A 22,574-nucleotide genomic window follows, 5' to 3' on the forward strand; every position below is an offset into this window, starting at 1 on the left:
TGCATTCTGCGACATATCTGTAACTTCGAATGGTTGAAGACTGAAGAACTGCAGATAATTTTGTCAACATGACAACTATTGATGGTACTCCTGCTCCCACTGGCTCCGAACATTACCCCACTCTTCATCCTCTTTTGATAAGCTTTGATGGGACAAATTATTTGATTTGCCCGTGGATATCTATTACTTGATACTGCAGCCCAAATCTGGAAGACTACTACTGAAACATATGGACAGTTGGGGAATGATGCACAAGTTTATGAACTACAAAAGAAGCTTCATGAGACTACCCAAAAGGAACTAACTGTGGCCTAATATTATGCCGCATTGCGATCTCTTTGGCAGGAGTTGGATCATTATGGGGATTATCTTCCCACTAACTCAGATGATGTGACTACTTATAGGAAGCACATTGATAAGATTCGGGTATATGACTTCTTAGCAGGTTTGAATGTAGAGTACGATCAGATCAGAGTGCAAGTCTTAAGTCATTCTCCCTTTCCTACACTAAAATAGTCTTATGCTCTTGTTCAGTGTGAGGAAAGTCGTTGATTAGCCATGCTTCATACTCCTATTATGGAGAAATCAGCCTTACAGTCTTTTCGCACTAAATCTGATCCGGCTAAGGAGATTGTCAAGTGTGAGCACTGTCACAAACCATATCATACCAAGGCAAATTGTTGGAAATTGCATGGGAAGCCTGCTGATTTTGAACAAAAACGAGCACAAAGAAAGGGAAAATCAAAGGCTAATCTTTTTGAGACAGTATCCACCACACCCTCTACAAACATTGGTTTTTCACAGGAAGAGTTCGCTACTCTGCGACGTATTCTGCAATCTTCTACTGCCGGTACAACCTCGACCATTGCTTCCTCTACTACCCATACCAACTCCTACCTTGCTACTTCAGGTAAAACTTTTACAGGCTTTCAAATTTCTTCAGTTTCTACTCCTTGGATCATTGATACAGGACCCACAGATTATATGACAGGTTTATCCTCCTCTTTCTTACAATATTCTCCAACTTCTGGAAAAGATAAAGTTCAAATTGTTGATGGCTCCTATTCTTCCATTGCTGGAAAAGGGACCATTCAACATTCTCCGTCACTTTCTTTGTCTAAAGTTTTACATGTTCCCTTTTTCTCTACTAACTTGCTCTCTATCAGTAGTCTTACACATGACTTGAATTTTAAAGTGACATTTTTTTCCATCGTATTGTGTTTTCCAAGATCTGGTCACGGGGAAGGAGATTGGACGCGATAAACTAGACAATGGACTTTATTTGCTCAAGCCGATTGAAGGATCTACTTGTGCTCTAACTACATCTTCTAATCGGGTCCATTCGGTAATATCAGACCTTCATCAGTGGCACCTTAGGCTAGGTCACCCCCCTTTAGGAACTCCTAAGAAAATATTTCTTGATTTAGTTTCTTCTTGTAATAAGGATGATTTTTTTTTGTAAAGCCTGCTTTTTTGCGAAGCAGACTCGTTCTACTTATTTGCCTTCTCTTCATAATAGAAAACTATTCCTTTTATGCTAATCAATGCTGATGTGTGGGGTCCCTGCCGACGTGTGCCTATTACTGGCCATAGGTACTTTGTTACTTTTATTGATTGTCACTCTCGTTCTACATGGATTTATCTTTTGAAACAAAAAAAAATGAGGTTTTTCGATGTTTTCGTGATTTTTATAATATGGTTAAATCTCAGTTCAATGCCACTGTGAAAATCCTTCGCAGTGACAATGGCACAGAGTATATTGATGGTGAATTTCAGAGATATCTCTCTGACTCTTGCATAATACACCAGACCAGTTGCGTTGATACGGCTACCCAAAATGGGGTTGCTGAAAGGAAGAATCGGCATCTCTTAGAGATAGCCCGTTTCATTATGATTGATATGAATGTACCTAACCAACACTGGAGTGATGCTATACTCACTGCTTCTTACCTTATGAATAGGATGCCCAGTAGGATACTTGGTTTTAAATGTCATAATGAGATTCTTCAGGGAGTCTCTTCTTTTGTTATTCCCCTAAAGGTTTTTAGATGCGTGTGTTATGCCTAAATCACAGCCCACCAGAGTAAGCTGGCTCCCCGCGGCCTACGTTGCATATTTTTGGGGTATTCTGCTACTTAGAAAGGGTACAAATGTTATCATCCTCCTTCCAGGAAAACCATTGTATCCATGGATGTAATTTTTCATGAGTCTTGCCTTTACTATACACCTCTCCAGGGGGAGAGTCCTAGAGGAGAGGTGTTCTTTCCGACTCTAGATCTTCCTATCACACACCAACACAACTTAAGAGTCCCAGAAGAGTTTCCTGACCAGGGGGAGACTTTGCCCAGTATACCTGAGGACTAATCCTCCCCCTTCGTTTTCTGAATCATGTGAAGAACCTAGCCAAGGGGAGACCACTCCTGTGAGACACACTGTTGGGGTCTCTCAAAACTAGATTGATCACAATAAGGAGGTGCAGACTTATTAGAGGAAGAATTACAACCGGCTAAAGCAGGTGGAGAAAGGTGATTCATTACCACTTTAGTCTCCTGCTCCAGAATCAGATTCTATTATTCCCCTTAAGGTATCCTCTTATGATCTTCCTATTGCTATTAGAAAAGGGTTCAGATTTTGTACTCAACATCTCATAGCTAAATATATTTCTTGTAACTCTTTGTCTGACTCCTACCATGCTTTTATATCCTTTCTGTCATCTGTATCTGTTCCTAAAAGTTGGCAGGAAGCCTATGTTGATAAGAGATGGAAGGCAGCTATGATAGAGGAAATGCAGGCAATGAAGAAAAATGACACTTGGGAGTTGGTTACACTTCCTCCAAGAAAAAAACTAGTGGGATGCAAATGGGTATTTGTGGTTAAACAAAATATGGATGGATCAGTCAACAAGTTGAAAGCTAGACTAGTTGTAAAGGGGTTTACCCAGACCTATGGGATTGATCATCAGGAGACCTTTGCCGCTGTTGCGAAACTAAATATTGTCTGAGTTCTGTTGTCTGTAGCTGTGAACAAAGAGTGGAACTTGCACCAACTAGACGTAAAGAATGCTTTTCTTACATGGGGAGTTAGCAGAAAAAGTCTATATGGAAATCCCACATGGTTTCTCCGATGACAATACTACAGGGAAAGTTTGTCGGTTGAAGAGGTCAATTTATGGGTTAAAACAGTCTCCTAGATGCCGATTTGGACGCCTCCTGAAGGCTATGACTTCTAATGGGTACAAGCAAAGCAATGCTAATCATACACTATTTGTCAAGAAGTCAGGTACTAGCATCACACTTCTCATTGTCTATGTAGATGATATTGTCATCAAAGGGAATGATGATGAAGAAATTCAAAAGTTGAAAGACTTTCTTGGCAGAGAGTTTGAAATTAAAGATCTGGGGAAGTTACAGTATTTCTTAGGGATTAAGGTGGCTCGATAAAAAAAAGGAATATTCCTATCCCAAAGAAAGTATGTCCTAGATCTATTATCAGAAGTGGGAATGTTGGGGTGTAAAGCAGTTGATACCCCTATTGAAGCTGGAGCTAAACTTAAAGAAAAAGAGGGAGAACCAATGGACAAAGGAAGGTACCAAAGGCTGGTAGGGAAGCTTATTTACTTGTCCTACACCAGGCCAGACATTGTTTATGCTGTAGGGATAGTGAGCCAATTCATGCATGATCCATATTTAGCTCATATGAAGGTTGTTACTAGAATACTACAGTATTTTAAGGGAACTCATGGAAAAGGAATACTTTTGTCACCCACTAATAATCTAAAAGTATAAGCATACACTGATGCAGACTGGGCTGGATCTCCAGACAGGAAGTCAATTTCAAGTTATTGTACCTTTGTTGGAGGTAATCTAGTTACTTGGAGAAGTAAGAAACAGAATGTGGTAGCTTTATCTAGTACCAAAGCTGAATATAGAGCTATGGTTCGTGGAGTTTGTGAGCTACTATGGTTGAAAGGTTTGCTGCAAGATATTGGAGTCCAAGTTCCAAACCCTATGATGTTATATTATAACAACAAGGCTGCTATTAGTATTTCTAATAATCCGGTGCAACATGATCGACCTAAGCACATTGAAATTAACAGGTTTTTTGTCAAATGAGAGTTGGAACAAGGGTTTATCTGCATGCCTTTTGTAAGATCTGGAGACCAAGTAGCAGATGTTTTCACTAAGGGCTTAAATGAAAGAGATTTCCTTCCTATTGTAGGCAAGCTGGGCATGAATAATATCTATGCCTCAACTTGAGGGCATGGTAGGAGAGCAAGATCTCGCTACCATGAAAAACCGAGATCTCGACCATCTCGGCGAGATCTCTCGAGATCTCGGTCGAGATATGCCATTTTTTGGGCGTCAACTCGATAGCCCATCTCGGTGGGTTTTAGGGTCCTAGTTGGGCTAAAACTTGGTATTTAGCCTATTTAAGGCCTTTTAAACACACTAGTGACCTTGGATTTGTGAGAAAACAGCCCTAAGTATGACTTCTAAGTCTACCCATAGTGTGAAACCGAAATGCTATAGGATTAAAGAATGCAAGGTTATATAACATGTAATATAAAACCATTAAGGCATATAAATGAAAATCAAGTGTATTAAATACATCAAATAACTTAAATGTCATCAAGATAACATTCATATGAGTATTACAATCTTGACTTTCGAGAACAGAATGATAAAAGTATACAACCGTTAGAATTTCTATATAAGTCATTAACGCATAAATTCATAAGACAAGTAGAGGATGATTGAGCTTTCTTTGATGTTGTAGATGTGCTAAGAGTAGTTGCAAGTGAAACTCTGGCTGAAATCCGCAAAAAATTGGGCAAAAATTGGGAGTTCCAGCGAGATAGGGCGAGATTTGGGGCGAGATCTCCCACCATGCTTGAGGGGGAGTGTTGGATTCTACTAGGAGTTCAATTAGAGTTTGCATAGGAGTTAAATTAGAGTTTATATTCTTGTAAAATTCTATTCCTTGTAATAGTGTACTTTCCACTTAATTATAAATAGAGGGCTTGAGATCATTGATCCATAAGCCATTCTACCAACACCTATGCTGCATTTTTATTGTTGCTACATGATACTTTGGATTGTAGTTATATGTTTTTCTTCCTCTTATTTTGTTCATGCTGACTAGATTTATTCACACAATTTTCCTCTGCTATTAATACTGATCATTAGTGTGCCTGAATTAGTGCCACGATCAAAAGGAAGGTCTCTTTGTTCATGGTGTCCACAACTATTATATATGTTTAAGATTGTTGTTGCTTTTAATGCATATGCACGCACACATATCCCATGATCCCATCCCAACCACCGTAGTTGTCAAGGCGACACCTAGGTGTCTTGTCCCTTTTTCGGCAATCTGGTATTGCCTTGGCGCCTAGGTGACGCCTTGGCGCCTTGCTTGGTGTCACCTTGGTTTTTGTTGTCTTCTATGGCCTTGCTTCGCCTTGACAACTATGCCAACCACCCTCCATCCCACCTAGAACAGCAACAAAAAGCACCCACACTAGGTTGAGGTGGATTATCTTGATATATTGTGTGTTTAGTCATAATAGGAGAGAGTCCATATTCTGTGTGTAACTAAGATTTGCACCGATTCTTCTTGTTATTATAAGTACCTTATTGGCAGACCACAGTAGGTATGTTGAACCTATTGTGGGTTTAAGTCTCTCTTTGGTCCTGTTTTCTTACAGGCATCTTAAGCAGAGAAACAAATATTCAAAAAGCACTTACTAATGGCATGAATCAACCCAAACTATATCTCCTAAGTAGGGGTGTAAACGGACCAGATTCGGATCGGATAGTGGTATATCCATATCCGCATCCTATTATACTTGAACGGATTCAGATAATATCCTATCGGTTTTCGGACGGATTCTGTCGAATTCGGATGATAATCGGATAGTTATTTTCTTAAGTAGATTCTTCTAAACGGACATAAATATAGATTGAATACAAGTTTTCGACTACTTTTTTTACATCTTTACCTTTTTATTTGTAAGGGCTAGGCTTGAAATTTAAGAATTTAACAACTTTGGTAGCTAGTTTAGTAGAAAATCTAGAAAATAGTCACATATCATAAGCAAAATTTATAAAAATAAGTAACTTAATCGGATAATTTTATCGGACGGATAATATTCGGTAAGAAAGGGGTATACCATATCCGCATCCTATTAATAATCGGACGGATTCGGATACCCGTAAACGGATGCGGATGCGAATTCTGAATCGGATTTCGGTTATCCATTTACACCCCTACTCCTAAGTAACATTCACCTACAGAAAATTAGAGAGATTACAAGTACAAAGACTAGGGTTTGTGTTTCCTAGTGAAAACTCAGTATTTCCAAGAAAGATAAAAATAAACCCAGCTCTTCACATGGCACCCACATGCCATTGTACAGCCCTTTTAGCTTACGCTCAAGAAGCAACATCCATTAAATTGTGAACATTTGAATCCTAGCTAGATAATGCAGGCCCCATAATTTTTCCCTTCATACTAAGTAATGAAGAGAAATAGAAATAAAACATATCTAATTTCTGGTTATGCTCTCCTCCGTCATTGTGCATAAAGGAAAAGTAAGATAACATGATGAAATTATCACCAAAAAGTGGATGCAAAAGATTCAAAATTGGATTCTTCTTGTTTCTTGCTGATTTTTGCTGTATAAGATCAAATTCTAATGTGCACTTTTGTTGCTGGAAACAGTGTCGAACTTCTTGGTTCAGCTGCGGATGCTCTTCTTCCATTGATCCTTTGTGAACAAGGTCTATATCAGGTAATTTCTGTATTCTCGCTTCTATATTGCCAAACATGTTTGGCACAAGTTGCCTGAACTCTACATCAAGAAGAAGCCATTTTCCATAAGTTTATCTCACTTCTCTATTCAAGCTTGGTGCTTTATCTCTCCCCTTGCACGCCAGGAAAGACACATTGAACAGTTAATGTGAGACTGGAAAAGGGGAGCATAGGACATTTTAGAAATGAATATATCTTGATGTTGCTGTTCAGAAATAAAACATTTTGACATTGATGAGTAAGAACTATCTCATTTGTACCCAAATGTAGGAGCATATTGTTACTGATTTGGCGTGGATAATAGCATTCACATCATTTGTATTCAGGAGCCCCCCCCCCCCCCCCCCCCCCCCCCCCCCGGAGCTCTGTTTGGAAGTCGATGTTGTCTGCACTAAAAACCTTGAAATACTGTTGGACAAAATGAGCTCAGCATTTACATCCAAAGTTGGAGAGCCATTCCTAGTTTCACTTACTATATGGGAAGTGGGATGCACTCACTGATGTGAACCAGGATGTAGGGTTTGACTGAATGATGTAATGCCCTAGATCCAAGCTCAATCTAGGATCCTCTTCCTAAGAACCAGCTGTCTTCTATGGCTGTAATTTCCTATGGTTGAGGGTTTTTGCTTGAACTTAAAGGTGCTAGGGTTAGGTAGCATTAGGGTTTGGTTCACCAGGCTTAGAGGCTTAGGGTTTGAAGAATTAAATCTTAGAACCGTGCTGTCTTATAATTTCAGAACTGGATTTTCAAGTTATGGTCAAGTGTTATAGGAATGATAGTGATGCTAATTCTAAAAGAGTTTAGGATTTGGTTAATTGGTTTAGTTGTACGGTTTTTAAGTTGTAGGATTAGGACTTCCTAATGAAGTTGTTGCAGAAAATTCTAGGTTTTATTGGGAAAGAGAAGAGCTGTTACTAAGGGTCAAAGGTAGGGGATAGGGAGGGGTGTCAAATTCCTAAGGGTGTGAGCCTAAGTTAAGGGATTAAAGAAAATGAGGTTTAGAGTGTCGCTGCAGTTCTGAATTTTATGAATTCTGGAAATTCCAGAATCTGCAGCCAGCTAGAGGAAGAAGAAGAAAAATGAAAAGAGAGGGAAAGGGAATGGGAATTGATACCCTAGGGTAGGGAGGGTAGGGGTAAAGGCTAAGGCTTGGGGAAGGAGATAGGGGATGTTGCAGGACAGGGGAAGGGGGAGAGAATGTGATGGGGACATCACACCTCCACCCATCGCTCATCATTGTCAGAGGCAGAGGCAACAGAACCTTTCAGTTTGGTTCGGTGAGGCATATGGAGATATCTACTAGAATGAGTCATCTGGACCCTTAGGACCATGGTCTGCACCCCATCATTTTTTCTTTTGTTACATTAGTATTAGTAATTATTGGGTTTATTTATTGTAAGGGTAGTTTAGAGAGTTAAATTTCATATCTGGGGTATTGTGGAATCTTATTTAGTTGGAATATTTTCTTGCTTTTATTTGTATGGCTATTTTAGGATAGTCTTTTTTATTTCAATAACCAAACACCAAGGATCAAAGGCATGAAAATTCAGAAAGAAAAAATCGAGAATTGAAAGTGGCGCAGCTGAGAAGCTTGAGACAGCCCTGCTCCTCCCCTTCGGTAAGTATTTTTCTTCTCCTTTGCTCCTTGTCTAGAAAATTCCCTCACCCCCTCCTCTATCTAGTCCTAGTCTTTGTTTCCCCAAAAAACCTTGTTTTCTTCCCCAATAAATTTTATTTTCTTTCCCAACATCTCATGTCAGTGCAGCACTATGTCATTAGTTTTCTCCACATCTTTCTTTCTATTTTTTTTCCTGCAGTCAGAAAGTTGTTCTTCTGTTCTTTCTTATTTTCTGCTGCTTCTGGTCTTCCTTATTTTCTACTGCTGCTTCTGTTCTTCCTTATTTTCTGCTGCTGCTTCCTTATTCCCTCACCCCTCCTTTATCTAGTCCTACTCTTTTTTTCTCCAAAAACCCTTGTTTTCTTCCCCAAAAAACTTTCTTTTCTCTCCCAACATCTCATGGCAGTCCAGCATTATGTCGTTAGTTTTCTCGAGGTCTTTCTTTCTATTTTTTTCTGCAGTCGGACAGTTATTATTCTATTCTTCTTTAGTTTCTGCTTCTGCTTTTGTTCTTCCTTATTTTCTGCTGCTTCTTCTGTTCTTCCTTATTTTCTGTTGCTTCTTCTGTTCTTTTTTATTTTCTGCTGCATCACGTTACTGTAGTTCGGTTTCTAGGATATACCTATTTTTCCTGCTATATCTACTTGCTATCTTGCTGCCCTGTTTCTGCTGTTATTGCACTTGCTGCTAGTTATAGTATTTCAAATGTGTCACTTTAAGTGTCATTGGTGTTTAGATTTGGCTTTAGTTTTGTTTTGGGTGAAATTGACATTGTTTATGTATCTTGACCCTTTTGGATTAATAAAGCATATTACTTGTTGCTGAAATTTTTATTACTGTGAATGCAATGCCCCATTATCCCCTCCCCTTGACTAATTGTGTGGATTGACTGAAGCTTTATTCGGCTTGTTCGGCTCAAGTCTTTGGATTAAGGTTTTGCATGCTATTTATATTTGTCATTGCTGAAATTATGTAGCAAATTTCTATTGTTAGTCTAAGTATGTCTGTATGTGTTATACAAAATCTTCCCTAAGTCCCTCCTAGTGTCTTATTTAGTTTTGTTTCTTTGTAGAATACCCTAGTTTCTAGGGCTTTCCTGTATCAATTTGGTATCAGAGCATGGTTAGCATGGTTTGTATAGTCTGAAATTTTTTTCATTTTGCATCTTAGCGTTTCTAGGAGCCTTCGCGTCAAGTTAGTTAATATTTTAGGAACCTTCGATTTGCCGTCCAGCTCATATTGTGTCACACTAGGTCCATCTTGGGCATAACTTTTCGCTTGTAGGGCAGGAATTACAATAGTGTTATGACCTTCTCAAGAACACCAAATTCTTCCTTAGGATTTGTGGTCTTATTAGTATGGTGGATTACTCAGTACAAAAGATATGAAGAGAGAGATCCGTAGACTTAAGGTTGAGAAAGCGAGTTACCTTGCCCAATTAGAGGTCTTGAGCAGAACCTAGGTTGTCCTATGCTGTAGTTTTCTCCCACACACGTTACCTTGTGCATGATCACTTGCAGTGGTAGATCATATCACCGCATGGACCATACTTTGGACTTAAGGATCATACTTAGGGTGACATAGGCTGAGTTGCGAGCTAGCAGAGAAGCTCGAGAAGCACATTCTAATAACCTCCAGGCCATTAAGAAGACCCTCCAAACCCTCTGACAGACTTTCCATTGTGGAGACAACTCTTCCACAGAAAACTAGGCAGTCTACCCCCACTAAGTGCCCTCACACCGAACCCGATTTCAAGGATCATCATTTTGTAGGTGGCAGTGTAGTAAGGAAGCCTTCCTTTAGGATAGTCGTAATGGGGGACAAGATAGAGAGAAAGAAGGTTAAAGAAAATACGGGAAAGAAGGGGAAATCTGAGAAGAACTAGACTTAAAGAAGGGGAAGAAGAATAAGAACACTCATAACAAGAATAAAAGAATAGGGGGGACAGAGAAAGAGAGAAGGGAAAGGGGGGCTGCAAACCCACACTGCTAATGCTTCAATTCATTTTCTTTTATATTCCATGCTCAATAAGCTGATTACTAGTGTTTAAATAATAAAAGAAACATTCTTTAATACGAAAACAACAATAGCAAGACTCTTGGTATTTTAAAACTAACAAAAAATCGTTGTAGTACTCTTAGGAATTTAAAACTAACTAAAACTGATTCTAGAAATCCTACCCGAATTGAAAACCGGATTACATAATTATCCAATAAATAAATATAAAATAATCCTAAATTATCTCTAAAACTCCCACAAAAACGATTCCTATTTATCTCCTTGCAAGCTGGACTTGGGGCCCGCAAAATTTGAATTTATCACCTCGCAAGCTAGACTGGGGCCCACCAAATATGAAAAATCATCTTATGGGTCACTATTCACGTTACTGTAGCGTGAACAATAACTTCTAGTTGTCAAAGCGTTTGCGTAGGCAGCAAGGCGATTTTTCAACCGCCTTGTTTTGAACCACTTAAATGACGTCCAAACTGCAAAGGAACTCCAAGGCCTAAAGTGACATAGGACCTATTTTTTGCTCTGAGGGCGTTGCCCGTTGGCAATAGAATGTGAAGCATGAGCCATACTCAACATTAAGAATCTATGAATCAGAAAATGCCTAGGCGGACGCTTTGACAACCATGGTTTGATGAGATGAACTTATGTTTGTGTTTTTTTTTGAATAATTTTTCCTAATTATGACTCTTGAATGCTTGTTTTTTGGGGATGTATATGACTATTGAATATTTGTTTAGCTTATTATAGAAAGTAGTTGTATTGAAAAATTTTAACCCAACCACATTTGTCGCCTTATTGCCGCCTATGTGCCGCTTTGTCACCTAGGCGGAGCCCCATTCGCTTTAGGTCACCTTGCCGCCTTGGCAACTTTGGCTGCATCAACTTCTCCCTCTCTTAAAGATAAAGAAAAACTCATCCTCGAGTTTCATTAAAAGAAGTCTGCATCCACAAAACCAGGCTTTGATTGGTTACTACAGCATTGTTCACAATCACTGAGAAAAGAAATCTAGGGAAAGAAAAAAGGAATATAAGAGATAGAAAGATCTCAGGGAGGAGAAGAAAAGCAAGGAAGAGAGACAAGAAGGTTAAAGAGTCCACACAATAGAGAAGAGATTTACCCAAGTTTGAGCTCTGATACCGAAATAATGGGTGACAGGATAAAGAGAAAGAAGGTTAAAGAAGATAGGGTAAAGAAGGGGAAAGCTAAGAAGAACTAGACTTGAAGAAGGGGAAGAAGGAGAAGAACACTTATAAGAAGAAGAAAAGAAGAGGAGAGAGAAGGGAAGGGACTACAAACCGACACTGCTAAAGCTCGAATACATCTTCTTTTTATTTCATGCTCAATAAGCTGATTACAAGTGTTTAAATAATAAAATAAACATTCTTTAATATGAAAAACAACTATAGTAGGACTCTTAGTACTATAAAACTAAACAAAAAATCGTACTAGAACTCTTAGGAATTGAAAGCTAACTAAAACTAATCCTAGATATCTTACCCGAATTAAAAATATGATTATATAATTATCCAATAAATAAATAAAAAAATCCTATTATCTCTAAAACTCCCATGAAAACAATTCCTATTTATCTCTCCTTGCAAGTTGAACTTAGGGCCCACGAAATTTGAATTTATCTCCTTGCAAGCTGGACTTGGGGCCCACCAAATATGAAAAATCATCTTCTGGGCTATTGTTCACGTTACCGTAGCATGAACTATAGCTAATGATTGTGTTGCCTCAAATCGAGGCAAAGGTCATGACCCTCATGGGTGGTGAGCCACTCGGAACGATCCTCTATACAAGGTTGATGATGATTATGAGCCCTATGATAACGAATTCAACACCAGGAAACCGATTAAGGTAGAGGCATTGTCCTATAATTGTCAAATCGTTGCCAAAGTCCTACTTGATTGGATTTGGCAGATGGATAGGTTCTTTGACTTTTATGATCTACCATAAGAGGTTGGCTTCAGGTTTGCTATGATGAAGCTAACTAGAGCAGCATAGCACTTTTGGACTGATCTAGAATCTCAAGCATATTATATAGGGTAAGAACCAGTGTCTACCTAGGTTAAATGCAAGAAAGACTCAAGGGAGGGTTCTTACCTATGACCTATAGGTTGTAACTCTTGAATGAGATGAATGCCCTATAACAAAGGAGGCTATTAGTCACTAAGCACATGGCTTAAGGTCAATGAGTTGAAGATAAAGAGCCGCACTCATGAGGATCAAGAGCAGACTCTAGATTCCTGACTGGACTTCATACTGAGATATTACACATCGCACCCCATATGGTGCGTGATGTTCCCCAAGCCTTTAGGATAGCCTTAGAGGCTTACGAAAGAGTTAAAACCCTCCTTCCAAAGGAGGAACACCCCGAGAGAGGGTACGAGCTACAGGAGGCATTAGCCTTCCACAATCACCCCAAACCAACAATAACCTACCCAAGCCACTTGACAATAAGGGAAGGGTATCTTGGATTTAGCCCAGTGAGGTGTTTCAAGTGTCAAGGTATTGGACACATTGCTAGAGAGTGCCCAACCAAAATCTTTACATGGAAGATCGTGAGGATTGTGGACCTAAGGATGATCAAAGTTTTGATGAATACAAGGATCATCATCCCCAGAAAGATACCTCTAATAAGAAGGTTGACAATGAGGTCATTACCTTTAGATTAGGATTAGTGAGACATGTTACCCCACAGACCCCTTCCAACAACAAGCTTGAGGCTATTGATATTTCTCGTCTAGGTGTAGTGCATTGTATGATATCACAACCTAAGGGTAGTGAAGAAGACTAAGGGCAGACTAATATTTTCTTTACCTACACTGGCCACCAAGGAAAGAACTGTTGAGTTGCCATTGATCGTGGGAGTCGTATGAATGTGGTGGCACAACATGTTGTGTCCTGTATGGGGCTTAAACCTAAGGCTCATCCAAAGCCTCCAAAGCCTTACAAGGTTGCCTGGATCGATCAATCCACCATTTCCGTTACATTGGGATGTTTAGTCCCCTTTCACTTTGCAAGCTATGAGGATAGAGTTTGGTGTGATGTCCTGGACATGGATGTCGTCAACAATATTTTAGGGAGACCTTGGATCTATGGTTTTAATGTCACTAATTATGGGAAACCCAACATCTGTGCATTTGAGTTCCATGGGAAGAAAATTTGATTGACCCCTTATGCCCCTAAAGAGATTAGAGTCCTTGAGAACAAAGGAAGCACTTTAAAGCAAGCCCCTAAGAAAACACTAAACATCCTCAGTCAGAAGAGATTTGAAAGGGAGTGTAAAGAAACACAGTTATTTATGCCCTAGTTACCAAACAGAGTAAAGACGTCACGCTTAATCACTGGCACCCAGGGAAGTGCAACTTTTATTGAAGGAATTCGAGCAATTGTTCCCAAAGGAACTTCTAGATGAGCTGCCACCCATGCATGATATTCAGTACACCTTCTATCTATTTTCAGGCTAATCCCTGCTGAATTTCCTCACTACCATATGAAGCCCAAAGAGCATGCTAAGTTGAAGTGTCAAGTTGAACTACTCCAAAAGGGTTTCATTCGGAAGAGTCTCAATCCATGTTTGTACCCACTTTACTCGCACCGAAGAATATTGGAATTTGGAGTATTTGTGTGGATAGCTGAGCCATAAACAAAATCATTGTTAAGTACAGGTTTCCCATACCTAGACTCGATGATATGCTTGACATGATCTTTAGTGCTACCATATTCTCTAAAGTGGCCTAAAGAGTGGGTACCACCAGCTACAGATGAGGCAAGGGGACGAGTGAAAGATAGCCTTTAAAACTTAGGATGGCTTTTATGGGTGGTTAGTCATGCATGTTGGGCTCTCAAATGCTTCCAATAGCTTCATGAAGATCATATCAGAGGTGTCAAGGCCCTTTATAGGGAAGTTCCTAGTGGACTATTTAGACAATATCCTCATTTATAGCAAAGCCCAAGAAGTTCACCTTGATCACCTACGTTAGGTATTCCAGGACACTTCGAAAGAGAAGTTTTATGCTAATCTTAAGAAGTACACCTTCTTTAGCAACTAGGTGTTGTTGTTAGGCTCTATTGCATCAACCGATAGAGTATCAGTTGACTCCGAGAAACTTAGGGACCTAGTGTGATAGTATAATGGCCAAAACCAAACAATATTCATGACGTTAGGATTTTCCATGGTTTGGGCACTTCCTTCAGGCAGTTCATTGATAGGTTTAGTACCATTATGGAACCATCACTGATTGCAATAAATAAATAAAAAAAAAAGGAGTTTAAATGGACTAAGAGTGCCACTACGACCTTTCAAGAGATAAAGAAACTGATATCTAAGTCCCAATCCTGTGGTTACCAGATTTTTCCAAGGTCTTTGAAGTAGCTTGTGATGCATCATGGGTAAGGTATAGGAGATGTCCTTTGCCAAAAGTCCAACCCGTTTTCTTATTTCACCAAAAAGCTTAACGAAGCCAAGAAACGGTATTTGACATATGATAGAGTTCTACACGGCACTACAGCCTTTAAGATAAAAGTGTCATTATTTGCTACCATAAGAACTTATCCTATTTTGCGTTCACCAAGCACTCAAAAACTTAAGCTTCTAGAAGAAATTAAACCCTAGACATGCTAAGTGGATTGAGTTTCCATAGGATTACACTTTCATGCTTAAGCACAAGCCTAGAACAGAGAGCAAAGCCGCCGATGCCCTTAGTCGAGTGAATGCCTTGCTACATCAGTATAGTGCCTACAATCGTGTGAAGTCCTTGTCGGTAGTCTGAGTGTGCAAGTTGTTGGGTTTGAGCAGTAAAGGGTCAATATCACGCTTGCCTTGATTTTGGAGGGATCTTTACTTCTCTTAGTAGTGACCCACCTAATTGACCATTCCCTGCAAGACGGGTTCTTGTTTAGAGGTCGCAGATTATGTATGCCTAGGACTTCATTGAGAGACCATTTCATTTGGGAGTTACATAACGGGGGAGCCGCCGTGCACTTTGGTTGAGATAAGACCATTCCTGTAGTTGAGGACTGATTTTGTTGTCCTATTTTACAGAGTGATGTCATGCCTGTCAAATTGCAAAACAACATAAGCAGAACACGGGTCTGTATACTCCTCTAGCCATTCCCCCTCCTCATGGCAAGACCTTAGCATAGATTTTGTGCTAGGCTTACCCAGGACCTCAAGAGGCAATGATTTTATCTGTGGTAGGGGATGGCTTCTCAAAAATGGCCCACTTCATCCCATGCTCGAAGACATCTGATGCCTCCACGGTGGCAAAGTTATTCTTTCATAATGTCTTCAAGTAACACGGCCTTCCCCTCCCCATAGTGTCTGACAAAGACATCAAGTTCACTAGTCACTTCTGGCACACCTTCTGGCACATGTTAGGCACCAAACTCCAATTCTCTATTGCTTTTCATCCCTAATTGAGGTTGTTAATAGGAGTTTTAGGTAATCTTCTTAGATGTCTAGTTGGTGAGAGCCTGGATACCTGAGATCGTATTCTATCCCATGCTGAGTTTGCCTATAATATGTCTAAGAACCAATCCTGTAGTCTATCTCCTTTTGAGGTTCACTTAGATGTTCAGCCTAGAGCCCCCATAGTTCTTACACCTACCTTAGTCAGTTCTAGAATTAGTGAGTTAGCCAAGTCTTTTGACAGCACATATGTGACTAATGTGCAGAGATACAACAATGGATTGCTTCCAGCAATGAGAAATATAAGTCTTGTGCAAATGTTCACCGAAGGCTACAAGAGTTCAAAGAAGATGACTTGGTCATGGTTCAGATCCACCCAGCTAGGTTTGTGAAAGAAAAAGCAAGCAAGCTTCATGCTCGCAAGACAGGCCCATTCAAAGTGATAAAGGGGATTGCGCAAGTGCATATATGATTGATTTGCCATCCAATATAGGGATAAGTAACATCTTCAATGTTGAATCTTAAGATATTTGCACATTACTTATATTGTTGATTGCTGAATTTAATTCCGTACTGTTCTCTTGGTGCGAGTCTAATTATGTGTTGCAAACTACTCCCCTAATCTCTCATAGTGTTTTGGTTAGCTTAGGATCTTGTTTCTTTGTAGAACACCCTAGTTTCTAGGGCTGTCCTACATGAATATTGTACTTAAAACGCACAAGGAAGCCTGCGGCAAGGTCTGATTTGGTTTCCGACCCTTGGATCTTAGTATAGGGTAGGTTTGGGGTTAATTGAGGAGGGATTTAGAGTTTGGCCAGATTAGAATTATGTCTGTATTAAGAGGAAATATTCTATTTCCAGTATTGCAGAATTTTTACAAGCTAGGGTTTGTAGTTTTTAGGGTTTTGAAATTCTAGGGTTTCTAGGGTTGGGGTAGGGGTGGAGGCCAGGTAGAGGAATGTGAGAGGTGCTAGTCCTAAAAGGTTTAGACTTTGGGTTAGTGGTTAGAGAGATATAGGGGTTTTAGTGAAATTGGGTTTAGGGTTTCTAGATGAAGAAGGTGAAGTGCAAGAAAATTCTGCAACTACTAGGGATGGAGCTGTGTTAGGTTTTAGAAGTAGGAGAAGGGAGATGAGAGAGGTGCGATCTAGGGGAGGATTAATAGGGAAAATGGGATGGGCTTTTCTAGGGTTTTATGTAGGGGAGGAGGGGCTGCTTCCGTAGGGAAGAAGAACAGGGAAGGAGGTCTACAATTGGGGTAGGGAGCGGGGAATTGGGCTGGGAAAGGGGTAGGGGGTTGTACTTGCTGGAGAGAGTGGACTGTTTCACTCTAGGCTGCTGCAGGAGATTCACAAGTCATAAGGAAATTGCAGAAACTTCAAACATCCAAGTCATAGAGTTCCTCCTTGGAGCCCACGACTCCAAATATCCTTCAAATCACTCTTCAAATTTTATTAAACCAGTCTGAATTGTTTACAAGGTGTGAGGGACTTTTATAGCCTTATTACATTGAAGGAATATAACTAGGGGACTCTGTAAGAAACCAACTTGACTCAACCTAGGAAACCTACTTTGTTTTTTAATGAGAAAAGAAATGCAGTGACTCAGAAACATGTACAGAAGTCGGCTTAGTAATACATCCGTCCATATAGTGGGCCTAGGACTATACATAGCTTGAAGGCCCTGGTTCGTAAACCATTTCAACAAAAAACCATTCCTAAACTATCCAACCTCTGAAACTCATCAAGTATATCCACTAGTAGATATACTGAAAGAAACCTACTTGGACTCAACTTGGGGGATCCAATTACAACCCTACAACCTAAAAACGGACTCTCGTAGAAGTTAGAAGTCTTCTAGAGGACTCTTGAACAAAGATAACTTGCAAAATAAGGAACCAACTTCGAGAAGGAATCCTACTTGAAAATTGGATTCCAATTGGATTCCTACTTAGACAGGGACTCTTCAATAACTTGACCAAAACAAAACAAAATTTAAAAATAAAAATAGATTTTTAGACTGCTAACAGCATTCTGCCCCTAACTAACCTTATTGGGGCTCCAAAAGAGGGGCTAACATGACTAAAATACATCTGGTCATATTCGGCCTGCCCTAGATGCTACATGATCTGGGGGTTGTGTTGGGCGCAAAATTTGAAATGCCCGATGCTTGCTGACCCTGGTTACCTCCCAAGGTGTCGGTCACTAGGTAAGCCCCTTTTCAGATATATATTTTTATGGTCATCCACAAAGCTGCCAAGTCATCTGAGAAGCCCCTTGATCAGAAATAAATTAGAGCACATACAAAGAAATTCATTTCCTACCCCCACCAGACCCATAGCCAAAAGTCCCAGGGAAAAAAGGGCAAACCAGTGCTGAAGGCTTCCGCACAAGTAGAGTCCAGGGGGCAGTTTTCCTACCCAGCCTTGCACCAACAATTATTACTGAGGCTGTTTCAATACTTTTTTAGCTCAGGCTACGACTGGTGGTCCACCAACCATTGTGCCAGTTTATATGTATATGAACTTCAGGATTCAGTCACAAACCCTTATAGCTAGGTTCCTTAAAAATGTAGCACCATTCCAATGGCAAGATTAAGATTGACAAAAAGTGTGAAACTGGAATCTGAGGAGGGAGCAGATGTCATATCAATATCCACTCAAATATGAACCAATACTAATGGTTGGATTTAGAACTATCAGACTTCAGGCCTGATCCGGTATGGGTAGAGTTTAGAAGTTTCTCCTATATATATCATAACTGACAGTTAGATCAGTCTGATAGCCTGGTCAAGTGGTTCTGTTGGAGAACTCTTAAAGCCTCAGTGTCCTAACACTGATGGGAGTCAATCTGGTCGGAAAATAGCTCTAGAATGAAGCAACCAATTCTGAGATTGTATTTGAGCATTAACAGAATAGTGGAAACCAATGATAAAGAGTGTAGATGATTGAATCATTGATTGAACATAAATCAGATGATCAAAACAGAGGATGGCAGGACCTGTTAATGGAGTTCAAAGAGTAATGGATAAAATCGTAAAACAGAGTAGAGAGAAGAATGTAATGCATAATGATGTTACCCTGCCAATAGACTAGTGCCTTTTTTTGGGTCATTTCAGACCAGTCACAAGGACGTTGCCCACAGGCACAGAGATGGGAGGGGGGGTGGAGGGATGGGGGTTTGAACCCAAGAGCCTCTTGGACTTACTACCTCTACCTATGAGGCTGCCACCACCGTGCTAGGAGCACATCCACAATAGACCAGTGTCTCACTGTTGTGGTATCACACCCAATGCTTCTCACCCCCTAGTAACTGAGTCATAACAGCCCTTTTGAAGAAACCTGTCAATTTTCATGCAACTGTGTGTTGCCAGTGGTCCTTGAAAGAGCTTTGGAGAAGTGAAACTAAATCTTTTATAACTGAGAAAAGGGATCCTATTGGCTATAGAATCATAAATTCATTTGGAAATAAAATAATTGAAACTGAACTAGCGATTCTTCACAAAAGTGATAGTAGCTGGCTTCAACTTAGTCTCCAGTGCAAGTTGGTTGTGGGGCCCCTTTATGTTTGCCCATCTACTGTAAGTTGCTGGTTCCATATGCATGAATAGACTCAGGATTATGGGCTAAATACATTCCATTTTTTGGCTTAAATAAACCTAAAAAATGGGCCAGGTATCAGCATGCTATATAATAGCCCCCTTGACATACCTTGTCTATGTCATAACCCCATGTCTTTTTAGTATTCTTTCCTGATGGTCTTCTTCTGATAGTATTTATTGTTACTTTTTTTTTTTTTTTTTTTTTTTTTTTTTTTTTTTTTTTGGTGCAGAGATTAGGGCATGAATTAATAGAAAGGCAAGTGAACCCACAACTGAAATCAAGGCTGGCAACTGCATTGCAATCTCTCACAAGTTCAAATGATCTTTCATCATCTCTTGACCGGATAAATTTTCAGAAATTTCGAAAGAACCTTTATGCTTTCCTGGTTGAAGTGCGTGGATTTTTGAGGATATTGTGATTTTCTGATAAAAGAGCTGTGAAATGGAATCTAATAGAGGGACATGACTCTAGATCCTATGGTTGATTTTGCAAGAGATCTGCTGCCTCAGCCCCGCAGGTATATATGCCAATCTTAATGTAAATCATCTATGTATCTGTTTAATTTTCGCCACCTTTGTTAATATCAATAATATGGTTTCCCTATTCTTTGGAGCATTTAGCAGGAGAAATGTGACATCTGAGACGTTGGTGCAGAACTAAGATGAGGCTTATTTTTCAAGTGGAAAGTTCGTACATCAATTCATCTGGATGAAAACTGTGAAGCAGCAGGGTTGAGCGTTTCTTTGAAATGCAGAGAAATTCATTGTACCATTATGTCGAAATATAAACTTGGAAGAAGGCAGATGAGAGAGAGAATTCCAAGTTGTGCAGAGATAAGCAGGTAAAAGAGCAGAAATCTGGAAATAAGAAAATGTTCAGACCTCTGGTTCTGCCACTTGTACCGATACCAAGCAATTTTTTTGGAGGGTGGTGTAGATGTCGTAGAGATGCTCGCATTTTTTGTAAAAAAAAACCTTAAACCCCCCCCCCCCCCCCCAAAAAAAACACCCCAAAACCCCCCCCACCCCCCCCCCCCCCCCCCCCCCCCCCCCCCCCCCCCCCCCCCCCCCCCCCCCCCCCCCCTTTTTTTTTTTTTTTTTTTTTTTTTTTTTTTTTTTTTGCCCCCCCCCCAAAGAACAAAGGGAAAAGAAAGAGATAAGTAAAAGGGTTTTGGGATTTTTTGAAAGGGTAATTTTTTTGGTGTAAATGTTGCTTCTATGATTCATATTCCAATAATAAAAATAAAAAGGGATAGTTTCCCCGAGTCAATCCTGTTCACCGCATTATCACGATATCTGGGAAAATCGGAGATGCACCGCAACATAAAATTTTCATAAGCTTTAAGGTTAATTAATTGGTTCAAGAAAACGATCTGAGTCTCGTCTTGCGACCTTGCTAGCTCATCCCCTATATAAGATACTTAAGAGGGATTTCATGTAATGTTGCTTGCTCGTCATGTGTGTTTTTCACGAGTAAACATTACGTTATTGTCACTATGAAATAATTTTTCTCCACTTTTCTCATAGTTTTCTTAAATCTGCCATTAATTCTTCTAATTCATTCAATTTGGATGTCAATAAAATGTCTGTTCTTCCAATAAAGACTGCTTGCGTTACACGAGGTTGCTAAATAGTGTTAAAGGGTAAATCTTCCACATTACAGAATTACATAACTTGTCCGAGATCTGCAGATCAAAAATATAAGAAAGAGTTCCAGATACATATTATTTAGAAGAAAAAAAAACTCTGTGATTGGAAGACAAGAAACTATGCAGACAATTCCATGCGGTGGGGATAAAAAGTTCTTCTTCTTGTTGTGTTGTAGACATTTTATTGATGTACTTCTGAGTTCTAAGCAGATTTATGGAACGCATTATCATATACATACAGTCCCCATAAATGTATTTTTGGAAGTTGGGGTTGGATGGTCCAAAAGAAATTCCACAGATATGAGAATGCAATCCAATGAGGGTGCTGGATTACTTCTGCTTTTTCGGTACTAGCAGCTAATTTAGTAGTAGAATACCTCTTGCTAGGCAAGTGGCACCACTGTCCTTAGAAGGAATGTTGGTGATTTATTGATGATTTTCCTTTTTGCCTTTTTTTTTTCTTGTGGAAGATCTATTGATGATTTCACAGAGTAAGGATATGTTATTTTTTTTTCTTGGTAGAGGTAAAGAATGCTACGTAAGTTGGTTGGAGGTTACTTATGGACCTATGGGTCTTTCAATAACAGGATTCCGGCTGCAAGGTTTTGGTGGTGGATGCAGCTTATTCTTTTAGCTTCTACAGTGGGTTTGACATGTGATTTCTAGTTGGGATGCTTTTTAAACTTGGGGTGTAAGAGGATCAATAGTGGTAATAGCATATTGGTCCTTTGTTATATTTGGACGGATTTGGATAAATCATATTGGTTGGATAGTTATTTTCTAAAATAGATTCTTCTAAATGGGTATAAATCCAAATTGAATACACTTTTCGATCACTTGTTGACATTTTTAGCATTTTATTTGTGATGTTTGGGCTTGAAATGTAAGAATTTAGCAACTTTGGTATTTATTTTTAGTAGAAAATCTAGAAAAAATTCACATATCTCAAGTAAAAAATTATAAAAATTAAAAAACAAATCCAAAAATATTAATTTTATCGAATGGATAATAATCGGTTGGAAGGGTCTTTCCATATTTGCATCTTACAAGTAATCGGACGGATTCGAATACCCCTAAATGAATATGGATGCAAATTCAAGTGAATTTCAATTATTCATTTACAACCATACTTTAACCCTATTATAGCATAAAATTGGTGATGCAAATTCAAGAGAATTTCAGTTATTCATTTACAACCATACTTTAACCCTATTATAGCATAAATTGGTGAAAGTTTAGATGGATTGCAATTGTAAAATGCAGGAAAGTCGCTCATCCAAGAAGTCTAACGCTTGCAAAAGAACACTGCCAATGGGTTCACATCCTCTACAATTCTACAACCCCTGCAATTTCCTATAATTCCTATCTAGGATTGCGACACGTGAGAGTTAATAATCCAAGGGTCAGAATTAGAACTAAACTAAGAACTGAATCTAATAAATCCCTAAAATTTCTTAGAATTGTCT

The 22,574-nt window shown here is 39.4% G+C and overlaps 1 protein-coding gene across 3 annotated transcripts in view; it reads left to right on the plus strand.

Annotated features, from left to right (window-relative positions):
- Positions 1–20,411, plus strand: part of LOC149028255 (exportin-4 protein) — a 149,007-nt gene extending 128,596 nt beyond the window's left edge. For all 3 annotated transcript variants that reach the window (XM_089135523.1, XM_089135533.1, XM_089135540.1), the window contains 3 exons: positions 6,721–6,790; positions 19,690–19,977; positions 20,081–20,411. In XM_089135523.1, coding sequence (XP_088991649.1) covers positions 6,721–6,790; positions 19,690–19,878 — 259 coding nt within the window. In that variant the 3' untranslated portion in view covers positions 19,879–19,977; positions 20,081–20,411. The remainder of the gene's footprint in view (positions 1–6,720; positions 6,791–19,689; positions 19,978–20,080) is intronic.
- The last annotated feature ends 2,163 nt before the right edge of the window (positions 20,412–22,574 follow it).

The sequence above is a fragment of the Hakea prostrata genome, chromosome 1, assembly GCF_041222555.1.
Source record: "Hakea prostrata isolate BN-2017 chromosome 1, UWA_Hpros_2, whole genome shotgun sequence".
NCBI classification, from domain to species: Eukaryota; Viridiplantae; Streptophyta; class Magnoliopsida; order Proteales; family Proteaceae; genus Hakea; species Hakea prostrata.